Here is a 16,756-nt window from a genome sequence, read left to right as displayed (position 1 = left end):
ATCAAAGAAGCAGGTACCTTTCTCTGAAGGAAGTAGAGAACTTCCACTGTGAATATGGCATTGTCTAAATAAGATTGGAGTTTGTGAACTCAAGAGGCTTCCATAGCCTTGGCAGCTCATGAGTGATTATTAACGTCATAAACAAGTGTCAATTGTTAAATCAACAACGGGAGTCACTGTCCACTTACTCCCCATATAGGATCTCTGTCCTTAATGTTTTTGTACTATGAGAATTAACAGTAAAACTAGCATTCAAACAGTGCTTTATACTTTGTGTGTCTGTGCGGGTACAGTCTGTTGAAATCTTTACTTAGTATATACTAAGTTGATCTTCTGTATATAAAGATAATTGAAAATGAATCTTGATGTGAATGGAATGGGAGAGGGAGCGGAAGATGGGATACTTGCGGGTGGGAGGGAGGTTATGGGGTAAAAAGCTGCTATAATCCAAAAGTTGTACTTTGGAAATTTGTATTTATTAAATAAAAGTTTAAAAATAAATAAATAAATATGCTCCCAAGTTTTTAAATCATTAAGTTAATGAAAATTTTTTAACATCAAGAAAATATTCTAAGAACAAAAACAATGTCTAAAAAACATGAAACAGAGAATATTTTACAGTAAATAGGAGTTGTAGTAATAGTAATAGGAAAGAAAAAAAGAGAGTGAATCTATTGAAAAGAAAAGAAAATTACCAAAAGTTGATAAACAGGTCTCAAGACTGAAATAAGGCCCATATACAGAGAAATATGAATGAAAACTTCAGTGTAATAGTTTGAAAATTCATGGATAAAGAGACTAATTACGGACATGCAGTGAATATGCTACAAATGCAAAAGGAGGCAATTACTAGCTACAGGGAAAACAAATAGCTGCAGAGAAAAGAAAACAGAATGCTGGTATACTATTTAGCTCTCAGTACAAAATATTAACCTGCCATAAGGAGTCAAACGGTGATTACAGAGTTTAAGTAAAAGTAAGTTAACCGGGGCTGGCACTGTGCTGTAGTAGGCTAAGTCTCTGCCTGCAGCACCAGCATCCCATACGGGCGCCAGATGGTGTCCCAGCTGCTCCTCTTCCAATCCAGCTCTCTACTATAGCCTGGGAAAACAGTAGAAGATGGCCCAACTGCTTGGGCCCCTGCACCAGTGTGGGAGACCTGGAAGAAGCTCCTGGCTCTTGATCTGCCCAGCTCACGGTGTTGTGGTGATCTGGAAAGTAAACCAGCAGATAGAAGACCTTTCTCTCCCTCTCTCCCACTCTGTCTGTAACTCTGCCTCTCAAATAAATAAATAAATATTCTCCAAAAAAAAAAAAAAAGGCAAGTTAACCTCATTTGAACTATAAAGGGTAAGAATGTGTATATGGATGTATTTGTGTGTGAAAGGGTGAAAAAAATTAATTCTTCATCTATCTAAGAAGTCAACAGACAGAAGGTGTTAAGAACTGGTGAATCACCCTCCAATGGCCACCGCGGCCAGCGCGCTGCGGCCGGTGCACCACGCTGATCCGAGGGCAGGAGCCAGGTGCTTTTCCTGGTCTCCCATGGGGTGCAGGGTGCAAGGACTTGGGCCGTCCTCCACTGCACTCCCTGGCCACAGCAGAGAGCTGGCCTGGAGGAGGGGCAACCGGGACAGAGTCCGGAGCCCCGACCGGGACTAGAACCTGGTGTGCCAGTGCCGCAAGACGGAGGATTAGCCTAGTGAGCCTTGGCGCAGGCCTTTGTGTAGGGTTTAAGGCAGTGGTCTTGCTTCATACCTGCATGCAAAGATTCAATTTTTCCAACATGATCTCCTGAAAAGACTGTCCTTGTTCCAAGGAGTGGTTTTAGCTCATTTGTCAAAGATTAATTGGTTGTAGGTGGGTGGTTCAATTTCTGATGGTTGTAGTCATTTCATTGGTACACATGTGTATTTTTGTGGCAGTACCAGGTTATTTTGATTATAATTGCCCTGTAATATGTCTTGAAATCTGGTATTGTGATATCTCTGCCTTTCTTTTTATTGTTGAAGATTGGTTTAGCTATTCAGGGTCTCTTGTGCTTGCATACGAATTTTAGGTTCAGTTTTTCTAGATTTGAGCATGGCTTTGGTGTACTGATTGGTATCACATAAAATCTTAAGTGCTTAAGGTAGTATAGACTTTTTGATATTAATTATTCTAATGCATGAACATGGAAGACTTTTCCATTTTTTGGTGTGTTTTCCTGTATTTCTTTCCTTGATGTTTGGAAATTTTCATTACAGTGATCTTTTACATCCTTGACTAAATTTATCCCAAGGGATTTAAAATTTTTTGTTGGTGTCGTGAATGGCACTGATCTTACAAATTCTTTCCCAGCCATGGCGTTGTTAGTGTATATAAATGCTATTGATTTAAAAAAAAATGTATTTATTTGAAAATCAGAGTTATACACAGAGAGAAGGAGAGGCAGAAAAAGAAATGTCTTCCATCCGCTGGTTCACTCCCCAGTTGGCCACAATGGCTGGAGCTGGACCGATTCGAAGCCAGGAGCCGGGAGCCTCTTCCAGGTCTCCCAAGCCAATGCAGGGGCCCAGGAACTTGGGCCATCTTGTACTGCTTTCCCAGGCCATAGTAGAGAGCTGGATTGGAAGTGGAGCAGCGGGGACACTAACCAGCACCCCTATGGGACACCAACACTGCAGGTGGCGGCTTTACCTGCTATGCCACAGCACTGGCCCCAATCCTATTGATTTTTGTGTGTTGACTTTATTTCCTGTAAATTTGCCAAACTCTCTTTTGAGTTCCAATGGTCTTTTAGTGGAGACTATTTTTGCCCCCTATATACAGCATCATGTCATCTGCACACAGGGATATTTTGACTTTGCCCTTTCCAATTTGTACCCCTTTGATTTCTTTTTCTTGCCTAATGGCTCTGGCCAGAACTTCCAGAACTATGTTGAATAGTAATGGTGAGAGTGAACATATTTGTCTGGCTCCAGATCTTAATAAAAATGCTTCCAGCTAGTCCCCACTCAAAAAAAAAAAAAAAAAAAAAAAAAACCTGGTGAATCAAAAAGTAACAATTTAAGATCTAGATTGGTAACTACCAGAAGAAATTGCTAAAATTACTAACATAGTTTCTGAGGAACATAACTGAGGGAGCAGGATGATGGGAGAAGTAGGACAGGAACACACTTTAAATCTCTCATTTAACTGAATTTCTCAGCTATTATAATCATGTGTTACAGCAATAAAAACATTTGAATATACATAAAGAATACTTTTCACTTCTACATAATTTGTCTTTGGAAGTACATAACTTTACCTGCTCCACACAGATTTGAAGGGTGGTGGATTTGCATCAGCATTACACTTCAGATTAACACCTTTTCTTCCTACAAACCAATTTCCATCATACCCTGTTACTGAAACTTCAGGAGCATCTAGAAAATAAATGCATGATAGGACAGATGATCTCTTGTTACATTAAGTGCAATATATAATGATAAAGTATTGACATATTAAACTTTAGAAAAACAGGAATCATTTTTCCTTACTCTAACATGTATATTCAATATACAAAAACTATTCTATAAATATTAGTTGATTAAAAGAATGGACAATGAGTGAGTACTCCAAAACTACACAACTATAACCAAGTATAGTTCTACTTATTAGAGATACCAAATCCAAGAGTATTCATAAGCCTTTAACCAGCAAAAGCAAAATATAGGAAGAGTCCTATTATGAGACATAGGAATACATGAACAAAATAATTAAATAATGAGACAAGATTTTTTTTTAAGTTCCATGTAGTACCAAGTTACAATATAAAACTGTTTAAACAATGAGGTTACACCTCACCCCAGTTAGAATGGCTTACATACAGAAATCAACTAACAAAAGATGCTGGCAAAGATGTGGGGAAAGAGGCACACTAATCCACTGTTGGTGGGAATGCAAACTGGTAAAACCACTATGCAAGACAGTTTGGAAATTCCTCAAAAACCTGAATATAGCCCTACCACCTGACCCAGCCATCCCAATCCTCAGAATTTACCCAAAGGAAATTAAATTGGCAAATAAAAGAGCTATCTGCACCTCAATGCTAATTGCAGCTCAATTCACAATAGCTAAGACATGGAATCACCTTAAATGCCCATCATGGGATATGTACAGTATAGAATACTACACAGCAGTGAAAAAAAAATGAAATCTGGTCATTTGCAACAAAATGGAGGAATCTGGAAAACATCATGCTAAGTGAAATAAGCCAGTTCCAAAGGGACAAATACCGTATGTTCTCCCTGATCGGTGACAACTAACTGAGCACCTAAAAGGAAGTGAAACTGACACTATGAGAAACAAAGACTTGATCAGCCCTTGTCATGACTGTTGAGGAACAGCTTACTATTTTATTCTTTTTAGTATTTTCTTGTTCTACTTAATACCATTGGTTTAACTCTTATCCCATTAAGGCAGCATGGACCAATACCATCCTTCTAGTTAAAGTGATCCGTTTAAGTTCATAATTTATCATAAAGATAGGAGTTAGTGTCAAAGGGATCACATAAATAAGACCACTGTCTGCTAATAATAACTGATAGAATTAAAAAGGACAGAACAATGGGAAGTGGGATACACAGCAGATTCATAGAAAGGCAAATGCCCTAAACAGCATTCTGGCCTCAGATCAGCCCTTAAGGCATTCGGATCTGGCTGAAGAGCCCATGAGAGTATTTTAGGCATGGAAAGCCAAGACACTCTGGCAAAAAAAAAGACCTAAATGAAAGATCTCTGAGTGAGATCTCAGCAGAAAGAACAGGCCATCAAAGAAGGAGGTACCTTTCTCTGAAAAGAGTAGAGAACTTCCACTGTGAATATGGCATTGTCTAAATAAGATTGGAGTTTGTGAACTCAAAAAGCTTCCATAGCCTTGGCAGCTCATGACAAGAGCCTCGAGTGATTACTGACATCACAAATAAGTGTCAATTGTTAAATCAACAATAGGAGTCACTGTGCACCTACTCCCCATATAGGATCTCTGTCCTTAATGTGTTGCACTATGCAAATTAATGGTAAAACTAGTATTCAAACAATACTTTATACTTTGTATGTCTGTGTGGGTGCAGTCTGCTGAAATTTTTACTTAGTATATACTAAGTTGATCTGTATATAAAGATAATTAAAAATGAATCTTAATGAAAAATGGAATGGGAGAGGGAGTAGGAGATGGAATAGTTTGTGGGTGGGAGGGTGGTTATGGGGGAAAAGCCGCTACAATACAAAACCTGTACTTTCGGAATTTATATTTATTAAATAAAAGTTTAAAAAAAACTGTTTAAAGAAATGTTTAATCTAGAGGAAAAAATCCCTTAAGAAATATCTAGTCAATTACAAAGATTAGATTCTTTATATTACAATTAATTTATAGTCTAGGGTGAGAGGGGCTGGCACTGTGGCGCAGTGCCTGCGGCGCCGATATCCCATATGGATGCCGGTTCTAGTCCCTGCTTGTTCTTCTCCTGATCCGGCTCTCTGCTATGGCCAGGGAAAGCAGTCAAAGACGGCCCAAGCACTTGGGCCCCTACACCCATGTGGGAAACCCAGAAGAAGCTCCTGGCTCCCGGCTTCAGATCAGTACAGCTCTGGTCATTGTCGCTGTTTGGGGAATGAACCAGCAGATAGAACTTTCTCTCTGTCTCTGCCTCTGTCTATAACTCTACCTTTCAAATAAATTAAATAAAATCTTTAAAAAGCAACAGTTTATGGGGCTATATTGATTTGACACAGACTTCCTAAGACTATCTACTTACAACTGTAGTAAATTATCTGTGGCCTTAACCACACTAAAACATAAACTTCACCTATTCAAATAAACCCAGAAATATTATGACATATGTATAGCACAACTAATTTAATGTGTGATTATCCATACCTACCAGAAATATAAATGTATGCCCACAAACTATAAAGTCCCATACCCAGCATGCATTCAACTATTATTTTGTTTAGCTCCTAATAAGCACCAGGAACTATTCTAGGTGTTTGTTAAACATTCAGATTCTGTATTCATAAAATTCACATACTAATAGTAACAGGGGAGGTGATATTTTAATTATTTAATATATTTTAAAAATCTATTTTGAGGGCCAAAAAAGAAAAGAATGTAGGTTAAGAGAGAAGGTAAGAAAAAAGAACTAATTTAGACTGGGAATATTCGTGGGGGAACTCATGAAAGGTGTCACTAACAGTTTCTTGGACATAGTGCAGGGTAAGTAGCACATGAACAAATGAAAGGTTAGAAAAAGAAAAAGTCAGCACTGAACTCTGGCAGAGAAGCTTTATCCACTAAAAAGCAGTTTATTAAGGTAGCATTATCTTAGCGATTTTAAAAAAGAAATGCCTGCATCTTATAAACATCAAGAATTATTGCTTTTCTAACTTAAAATTAGTAAGACTACATGCTGCTGAAAGAACAGTCCAGAGACGGGTTTGCTATAGCCGTTAAGACACCACTTGAGACACCCACATCCCACATTGGAGTGCCTGGGTTCAAGTCCCAGCTCTACTTCCAATTCCAGCTTCCTGCTAATGCACACCACAGTGGCCATCAGGTGATAGCTTAAGTAACTGATTCCTTGATACCCATGTGGGAGACCCAAATGGAGTTCCAGACTCCAGGTTCCACCCTGGTCTAGCCCTTGCTGTTGTGAGCATTTGGGGAAGATACAAGCAGGTAGAAGAGATCTCTCTCTTCCATCCCTCCCTCCCTCCCTATGCCTTTGAACAAAATGCAAATAAATAAAATTCAAATAATTCTTTTCAGCATTGACAAAATACATGGAATGGTAAACATGTTCTTTTAAAAAACAGTCAAGATATCTGTGAGTTTAATCTATTTTTCCTTTCTAAAATTTCACTTATTTCAAAGAGAAGTGAGAGAGAGAAATAACAGTTCCATCTGCTAATTTACTATCCAAATGCCTGTAACAACTAGGGCTAGGCCAGGCCAAAGCCAAGAGCTGGGAACTCAACCTAGGTCTCCCACATGGGTATCAGGGAATCAATTACTTAAACTGTCACCCGATGGCAATTGGAGTGTGCATTAGCAGGAAGCCGAATCAGAAGGGGAGCCAGAACTCAGGCACTCTGAAATGGGAAATGGGCATTTCAAACAGTATCTAAACCATTGTGCCCAACACTTATTCCCAATCTCTTTTTAAAAGAGAGGGAAACCACTAAAATACTCCCAAAGAATATCTCCAAATTTTCAGCAATGAATGTGCAAATATAAGACTATCTCCTTGAACTATGTTCACATGCCTTATAGGTTTCAAAAAAACAGTCATGAGTATTCTAAGAACATTTTAGGAGCAAGCCAATAAATCTAAACCATAGTTTAAAAGCTTAAAAAAAGTATTTATCTAGGACTGCATTCAATCAAATAAAAACTAACAACATTATAAATTACAGAAAATGTCAGTCATTGTTGGAAGTAAGAAAAAAAAATGTAAGAGAAACACTGACAGCACATACTACTGGGATCTGAATTTTATGAGAAAAAAAGGAAAATGCTAACAGTCTGAACAAGTACAGAAAGAAAAAAAAAATTGATTCTCCAGAGAAGTGAATTTGCTTTAGAAGCCATTGCACTAAATGTAATGAACATGTAAGATAATTAAAAATTCTATGGATATATTAAAAAACAAAATAAGAAATAAAACTTCTATAATTTGTACAGTGATGGAAATTACTGCAGAACCTAAATACTTTTCCTAACTATATCTACAGTCTGCCTACTTTTCACTATCCTACCAGCACTATCACCATTTCTTTCCTCTTTTTTAAAAGATTTATTTATTTATTTGAAAGGCAGAGTCAGAGAGAAAAGGATACAAAGATGGAAAGCTTCCATTGGTTCTCTCCCCCAAATGGCCATACAGCCAAGGCTGGGCCAGGCTAAAGCCAGGAGTCTAGTTTCTTCTAGATCTCCCACATGGGTGCAGGGCCCAAGGACTTGGGTCATCCTCAGCTTTCCTGGACACATTAGTAAGGAGCCGGTTTGGAAGAAAAAAACTGTAGGAATATGTGAATCCTAAGCATTCAAACTAAAAATATTTTGATAAGTAAATATATCAATGAAAAATGAAAATACATGACAATTCCAAAAGCAAATGTTACCGTTTACTTACACTGTATATCTAATATGAAAGAGTATCGGATATCCTTCTCCAAGGCTGGATGTTTCACAACACAAGTAATTCGCCTTCCTCTAGCAAATCTAGTTGGAAACAGCTTGTAATGGCTGACAATTGTTGCTGTTTCATTTGGAAAAGAAGTGGTGGTGGATTCCATTTCACCAAGATCTCCTTCCCAGTCAATATGTGCTACTGGTTTTCCAGTGGCTGCAATACAAATGGCTGCTACTGTTTCGTTTCCTCCATCAATTAAAGAATCAGGCCCTTTTAACAGGCTCACAGTGGGTTCAACTGTTTAAAATAAAACGAGAAATTATATTTCAATTAAGAATATATTTACATTCTTCCAAGTCACATTTAGGCATATTTCATAAGCTTAGCAACAAATGCTTATAAATATTCACACACCCACTTTGTTGGGTGATGTCAACATCAACTGCATTCCAGGACTTAGGATAAACAAGAGGACATTTTAAAATCTGAAAATCAGAAACAGAGAGAAAGGGAAATACAGAGAATGCTATTTCCATCCACTGGTTCATTCCCCAAATGAGCGCCAGAAATTCAATGCAAGTCTCCCACAGGAATAGCATGAACCCAAGTATGTGAGTGATCACCGCTATTTCTCAGAGTCTGTATTAGCAGGAAGCTGGAATCAGAAGCCAAGAGTCTCACCTAGGCACTCTGATGTGGGACACAAGGTTTCCGATTAGTGTCTTAACCACTACACCAAACACCAGTCCCAAGTGGTCAAGATTTTATCTTTAAAGGGATGGCACTCCTTGATACAGATATACATCATTACATAGGGACAGATAAGGGTAATCCAAACTAGCACAGAAAAAATTTCTGAACTGAATCATAGTTTCCTTTACGGGATTAAAGATATCACTACTCTGGAAGGGAAAAAAGAGTGGTATTTATAAAATGTCTCATTTTATAGCAGAAAAATTCAGAGCATGAACATGCAATCTATAGTGAAAGAAAATGTTGAACAAAGCAGTGTCTGACCATATCCACTGGAGATGAAACGTGTTTTTCTTGGCCCAGTGGATAAATCAAAAATTTCATTCAAAACACTACCTTTTCCATCTATAACTTCGCATATACCTAAAAGAAATGATTAGGGCTACTAATTTTGTTCAACTTCTTGTGCTGATACTCACCCTAAAACAGAATGTCACTAACAGTTAAGTTTATTGGAATATACTACCACCTGTCTTTTTTTTTTTTTTGACAGGCAGAGTGGACAGTGAGAGAGAGAAACAGAGAGAAAGGTCTTCCCTGGCCGGCGCCCCGGCTCACTAGGCTAATCCTCCGCCTAGCGGCGCCGGCATACCAGGTTCTAGTCCCGGTCGGGGCGCCGGATTCTGTCCCAGTTGCCCCTCTTCCAGGCCAGCTCTCTGCTGTGGCCAGGGAGTGCAGTGGAGGATGGCCCAGGTGCTTGGGCCCTGCACCCCATGGGAGACCAGGAAAAGCACCTGGCTCCTGGCTCCTGGCATCGGATCAGCGCGGTGCGCCGGCCGCAGCGGCCATTGGAGGGTGAACCAACGGCAAAGGAAGACCTTTCTCTCTGTCTCTCTCTCTCACTGTCCACTCTGCCTGTCAAAAAAAAAAAAAAAAAAAGGTCTTCCCTTTGCCGTCAGTTCACCCTCCAATGGCCACCACGGCCAGCGCGCTGCGGCTGGTGCACCGCGCTAATCCGATGGCAGGAGCCAGGTACTTATCCTGGTCTCCCACGGGGTGCAGGGCCCAAGCACTTGGGCCATCCTCTACTGCACTCCCTGGCCACAGCAGAGAGCTGGCCTGGAAGAGGGGCAACCAGGACAGAATCCGGCGCCCGGACGGGGACTAGAACCCGGTGTGCCAGCGCCGCAAGGTGGAGGATTAGCCTAGTGAGCCGCAGCACCAGCCCCACCTGTCTTCTAATGTAAAAAGTTCATCAGCAGGGTAAAGCAACTGTTAACTCTCAGTGTATCCTTCATATCTCCTATTTATCTTGTCACATCTATATAAATTCCTAAGTATTCATTTCACAAATTCTTTAAAAAAATTTATTTATTTACTTGGAAGTAAGTTACAGAGAGAGAGAAAGAGAGATCTTCCAACCTCTGTTTCACTCCCCATGTGGCAACCAACAGCCAGGACTGGGCAAGGCCAAAGCCAGGAGCTTCATCCAATCTCACACATGCGTGACAGTGGCCCAAATAAATGGGTCATCTTCTGCTGCTTTTCCCAGGCGATTCGCAAGGAGCTAGGTCAAAAGTGACACAATCTGGAAACGAACCAGCACCACAGACGATGCCAGCAACACAGGCGGGAGTTTTAATTGCTAAGCCACAATGCCAGCCCTCACTTCATAAATTCTTATGTCAAGTCTATATTTTGTGCATTGAGTTTCTTTTATCTCAATGACATTTTTTTTTCCACTTCCAGGATTTCTTATTTTTTTAAAAAAGATTTTATTTATTTATTTGAAAGAGCATTACAGAGAGGGAGAGACAAAAAAGTATTCCATCTGCTGGTTCACTCCCCAGATGGCAGCAATGGGCAGAGTTGGGCCAGGCAGAAGCCAGGAGCTTCTTCTGGGTCTCCCATGCAGGTGCAGGGGCCCAAAGGCTTGGGCCATCTTCTACTGCTTTCACAGGTCATAGCAGAGAGCTGGATCAAAAGAGGAGCAGCTGGGACAGAAACCAGCACCCATATGGGATGCTGGTGCCACAGGCAGAAACTTACCCTACTAAGCCACAGGGCAGGCCCCCAGAATTTCTAATGAATCTTTCAATGCTATCTGTCCTTGACCTGAATCTAATTTTGTTTCATATTTTACTTTAAGAGATTCTTGTTGCTTTAGCCAAAACTACATAGCATTATTTAGGTAAGTAGGAAAATACAGACGAAATTTTTGAGAACTAGAATTATGGAATTTAAAGTCAAAATTTGATAAGTCATATTTGAATTCTTTAATTTTAAACCTAAATTTAGATAAAAATCCAAACATTTTAAATTCTTGCAAAAAAATTTTTTGTTATAATATTCACCAATACCCCCAAAAACACAATTCAAGGACACTTACCTAGCACAGTTACAGTTGTGGAGGACTGCGCATTTCCAAGTGGGAAAGTAACAGCTTTGCATATGTATTTTCCAGAATCAGAGAATCCTATGTTATGTAGAGTAATTGTTGCATCATTAAGTGAATAGTTTTTAAACAAGACTCTTCCCTGATACTCTCCTTGAACAGAGAATCCATATTGAGGATGATGAACTGCAATAGTCTGTGAACTTTTGCCATGTATTTTCTCCCATGAAATTTGTGTTATGGTTTCATTCACTTCAATTAAACACTTCAATGAAACATTCTTTCCCCATACTGCTGTGACATGTGGCTCCACAATAATTGGTCCAGCTAAGGCACCTATGGGGGGAAAAATACCACAGTTAGAAAAAAACTATAGTTGTCAAATGTAAAAAAAGTTATGCTAACATATGAACTCCCTCCCTCCCTCCCTTCCTCTCTTTTTTGATATATATACACATATAAACACAAATGCACACAACTGTTTGACTGAAGAATGAAAAGAGCCAGATGTTCTTTGGGCTGAATGTGAGATCCGAAGAGTGAATATGAAATAAATCAAATATCCTTCAATGTGTATTACAGTGGAAAAAGCACAAAACTGGTACCCTCCCCATCAAGCCTTTCATGAGATTCCAGCCTTGGCTGCCATCCTAACTGTTGCTTTTTGAGACCATGAAGCACGGGATCCAATGGAGCCATGGCTGGATTCTTAACACAAAAATAGAGACTGGTAATAAAAGGATGTCATTTCAGAGGTACTAAGTTTTAGGGTAAACTTTTTACACAGCAATAGATAACTTAATCACTTAAGAACTTTCAAATCAAATACAATACTGTAGGCATTTAGCATCAGCAGTTAAGATATCCTCATCACACATCCAGGTGCCTCAGTTCAATACTCAGCTCTGGCTCCTAACTTCTAACTTTCTACCACTGTAGATACTGGTCAGCAGCAGCGATGGCGCAAGAATTTGGGTTCGTACCACTCAAATGGAAGATCTGGATTGTATTCCTTTTTTCCTAGATTCCAGCTTCAGCCCAGTCCAGCCCTGATGAGAGATCTCTAGCTGTGCCCCACAAATAAATATAAATATTTTTTAAGTACAGGGGTACTTCAGAAAATTAGTTGGAGCTGGCTCTGTGGCGTAGCAGGTGAAGCCACCCATCTGGGTATGCCAAATGGGCACTGGTTGGAGACCAGGCTGCTCCACTTCCAATCCAGCACTGCTGTGGCCTGGGCTGTGGCTGTGGAGGATGGCCCAAGTCCTTGGGCTCCTGCACCAGCGTGGGAGACCTAAAGGAAGCTCCTGGCTCCTGGCTCCTGGCTTTGGATTGGCTCAGCTCCAGCCATTGCAGCCATTTGGGGAGTAAACTAGGGATAAAGGACCTCTCTCCCTATCTCAGCCTCTGCCTCTCTGTAGCTCTGCCTTTCAAATAAAAAATAAATCTTTAAAGAAAAAAGAGATTGTTGAAAACAGAATTAAAGATAATTTTGGTGAAAAAAAAAAAACTTATAAATCCAAGCAGTCCTTTAATAATACATTTTTCCATGAATTTTTAAAAGACCCCTCATAATACACAGATTTCAAAATTCCAGTACAGAAAAATAAACTTTTAATTTCACTTTCTACAAACTGTTTGAAGTATCTGTATCTTCTTTTGGAGGGTTCCTATAATAAATGCCTCTATAAAATTTTTTTAAAACAGATCAATTTCCAGAAAATATTAATGAAGAAATACTTATATAAATGTGTACTCACTTATTTTCTAATACAGGGTAAAGAAAAAAAAATCCCATAGGCAAAAAAGTTAAAATAACATCGAACTTCTTCCATCTAGCATTTATTTCCTTCCTAACAGCCATGAAGCAACACAATTTATTTTGAAGAAAATCAGACTAATATTCACTGGGAGAAAGGTAGGGTAGGGAAACAGAAAACGAGAGAAAGGAAGGCAGGCAGGGATCCAGGGAAGGGTTAGCTGGCATCGTCATGCAGGGGTTAACCTGCCTCTAGGGAAACCTGCAAATCCTAGTGCCAAGCAGGTTCAAGTCCTAGCAGCTCTGCCTCCAATCCAGCTTCCCCCTAGCACATTTAGAAGACAGCCACCCATGTGGGAGACTCCAATGAAGCTCCTGGCTCCAGGCTTCAGCCTGACTCAAACCTGGCCTTTGAAACCATTTAGGGAGTTACTCAACAAGTGGATGGAATCTGTCTCTCTCTCTCTTTGCTTTTCAAATAAATAAATATTTAAAAAATAATTCATGAATACTATAGCTAATCAAGATGCTGTTCACTAACAAGTACATTAGAAAACATACAAGACGTCCATAGAAAATTTACCACTCACACATAATCTAACAAGAGGAATAATCTTAAGTAAACAAAAAAGTAATAAAAAATGGAAAATTTGTACACAAGAAACAGCTGTCTTTATAGCAAAGTTTTATCTGATTGAAATTTGTAAAGGAATACAAAAGTGCAGAAGTATATATCACTGACAACATAATCAGTGTAGATAAATATTACTTTGAAAATTAATCCGAGGGCACTGTGGCATAGGCAGGTAAAGCAGGTACAGCCGCATCCTGCAGTGCCAGCATCCCATATGGACGCTGGTTCGAGACCCGGCTGCTCTACTTCCAATCCAGCTCTCTGCTATGGCCTGGGAAAGCAGTAGAAGATGGCCCCAGTCCTTGGGCCCCTGCACCCACATGGGAGACCCGGAAGAAGCTGCTGGCTCCTGGCTTTAGATCGGCACAGCCCTGGCCTTTGCGGCCATCTGGGGAGTGAACCAGCGAATGGAAGACCTCTCCCTCTCTCTCTCTCTCTCTCTCTCTCTCTGCATCTTCTTTCTCTGTGTAACTGTGACTTTCAAGTAAAAATAAATTCTTTAAAAAAATTAATCCAAGACATGTGAAAAAGTATTCAAAGTATTACAATCCTGATATTAAACCAGAAAATAGACCATTAGTGCCATGAATTTAAAATTTCCTAATACTATGAAATACCCTATTATGTATCTATAAAAAACACATATTAAGTAGGATTATTTCAAGAATGTAAGAACACTTTTAGAATATACATCACCTTGAAAGCTCATTTGCTGCTGAAAAGGCTTTAGTAAAAGCTAACACTTGCTACCTGATATTTCTTTTTAAATCTAAAAACTGAAAAAAGAAGGGTGCTTAATAATAAAATAAATTTTTCTCAAATTAGTGGTCATCATCACACTAAGATGAAAAAAGAGGCAGGACCACTAAAGAAATGATCACGACAACATTGTGCACAATTAATTACCATTGCTGAACTCAGTCTGGAAATTCAACCCAGTAAAATAAGAAAATGAAACAGTAAAGGTTAAGTATTAAAAAAGCACAGAGACAATTATTATTTGAGAAATCTAATACTCAAAAAGTTCCAGAAGATCAAGCGAAACATTTTAGAATCAATAATATGGCTGGTTTGTGAGACAGGCAAAGTAGATAAGAACAGAGACAATTATTATTTGAGACATCTAATACCCAAAAAATTGAAGATCAAATGAAGCATTTTAGAATCAATAATATGAGATAGGCAAAGTGGATAAGAACTATATATGTATAACCAACATGTTACAATAGGTGATATATTTACAAATTTACTGCAGAAAAGCTTTAATTGGTTTGTGAATAGTAATACTTAAAACACTCATGAATAAAATTGTAAAGAACCTATAAAATAATTTCTAGAATAAATAAAAAGTCATGTCATGTTCCTGGGTGGGAAAATTTATATACCCATATATGTCAGTTTACTCTACTTGAATAAACAAATTCATTACTACACCAGTGAAAATGCTGATTAAAACATTTGGAAAAATAAGACTAAGGGGACTGGCACTGTGGCATAGTGGGTAAAGCCATCACCTACAGTGCTGGTACACTATATGGTCTCCATTTCTGGCTGCTCCACTTCTGATCCAGCTCTCTGCTATGACCTGGGAAAGTCGTAGAAGATGGCCCAAATGCTTGGGCCCCTGAATCTGCATGGGAGAATGGAAGAAGCTCCTGGTTCCTGACTCCGGATCAACCCAGCTACGGCCGCTGCAGCCAATTGGGGAGTGAATCAGCAGATGGAAGATCTCTTTCTGCCTCTTCTCTCTCTGCGTAACTCTTTCAACTAAATAAATCTTAAAAAAATAATAATAACACTAGGGAAAAAAGCCAAGAAATATTTCAAAAACAGTAATAGCCTACTGAAGGGGATGCAAAATATTAAAGTAAAAATAATGAAAAATTTGGCATTAGTATAATAAAGTAGTTCAAATTTTACATTTTACCTCCATAAAATATGAGATACAACATAAAATAAGGTTAGTATTTTGATTGTGGGAATAATGAATTAATCAAGAAATGAAGAAAAAACAAGCACTATATATATTTGGAACAAAATGCCTGTTTTACAATAAACTGTTGAAAATCCAGATGGACATAAGATCTAAATATTGAAAAAAATCAGCCACATATTCCCTGTATATAAACAGATAACATTTTATACTATATCACATAACTAATTATACTTTGGGTACAGGATTACTGAGGATTAAAGAAAGAAATATTTCTTATTTTGTGTCCTTTGTTACCAAAATCATTCATAGGAAGTAACCTTCATAATACAAAGGCAAACTGCACTCTCAGGGAAGAGGTGATGAGAGAAATATTATGGATTGAATGTTTGTGTCCCCCAAAAGTCTTATGTTAAAGCCCTAATCCCAATGTGATAGTATCTATTAGTTGGGTCTTTGCATAGTTTGATGGATTGAGGTCATGAGGGTATGTACCAGTATATTAAATATCTTTACAGGAAAAGAAGAGAGATCAGAGCTCATGCTTCTGTGGTCTGTCTCTGTCTAACTCTCTGACACTTGAAGACCTAGCAGGCAGGCAATCATCTGCAGTACTGGAAGCGGGATCCCCTCAGCTACATCTGCTGGTATATGGGTCTTGAACTTCTCAGCCCCCCAGAAACATAAAAGAAATAAATGCCTGCTATTTAAATCATCCAGTCTCAAGTATTTTGTTTCAGCAGCCCAAGGTGACTAAGACAGGTAGTAGTGGAATAACCTGGAAGGGATATTGTTAACTGTGTCTCATTATAACCCAGAAAAACTATGGCCACAGGTGGGCCACCATTAGTAACGGGATTCTCAGGAAATACAGATAAAAAAGAACTCAGTGACTCAAATATGTATTTTTTAAAAAACCATATAACATGTAAGTTGGGAGTTTCTCTTTCAGATGACAGCAAAGAGAAAAACCAAGAAAAAGATTTACATACTCAACCAGAATAAAGAAATCCTTAATATAGTAAAATTAACTTTAAATTTAAGTCATTAAAGTATCTGAATTTACAAGTAAAAAAATATTAATATAATTACCAGGTGTCATTTTCTTTTTTCATTTCTTATTTCTATGAAGAAGTGATTTTTATTCTCCAAAAAAATATTTGGAGTATATTTTTACTTCTCA

At 38.6% G+C, this 16,756-nt stretch overlaps 1 protein-coding gene across 6 annotated transcripts in view; it reads right to left on the bottom strand.

Moving 5' to 3' along the window:
* The window catches only part of NECTIN3 (nectin cell adhesion molecule 3), a 149,938-nt gene that overhangs the window by 94,373 nt on the left and 38,809 nt on the right, over positions 1–16,756 (bottom strand). For all 6 annotated transcript variants that reach the window (XM_089330752.1, XM_089330751.1, XM_051819058.3 and 3 more), the window contains exons 2-4: positions 11,242–11,583; positions 8,160–8,456; positions 3,290–3,407 (exon numbers count right to left, since the gene is read on the bottom strand). In XM_089330752.1, coding sequence (XP_089186878.1) covers positions 3,290–3,407; positions 8,160–8,322 — 281 coding nt within the window. In that variant the 5' untranslated portion in view covers positions 8,323–8,456; positions 11,242–11,583. The remainder of the gene's footprint in view (positions 1–3,289; positions 3,408–8,159; positions 8,457–11,241; positions 11,584–16,756) is intronic.

The sequence above is a fragment of the Oryctolagus cuniculus genome, chromosome 4 (assembly GCF_051225735.1).
Source record: "Oryctolagus cuniculus isolate XC-2025 breed Fujian yellow rabbit chromosome 4, ASM5122573v1, whole genome shotgun sequence".
Classification (NCBI taxonomy): domain Eukaryota; kingdom Metazoa; phylum Chordata; class Mammalia; order Lagomorpha; family Leporidae; genus Oryctolagus; species Oryctolagus cuniculus.
This window is presented reverse-complemented; position numbering and strand designations above follow the sequence as displayed.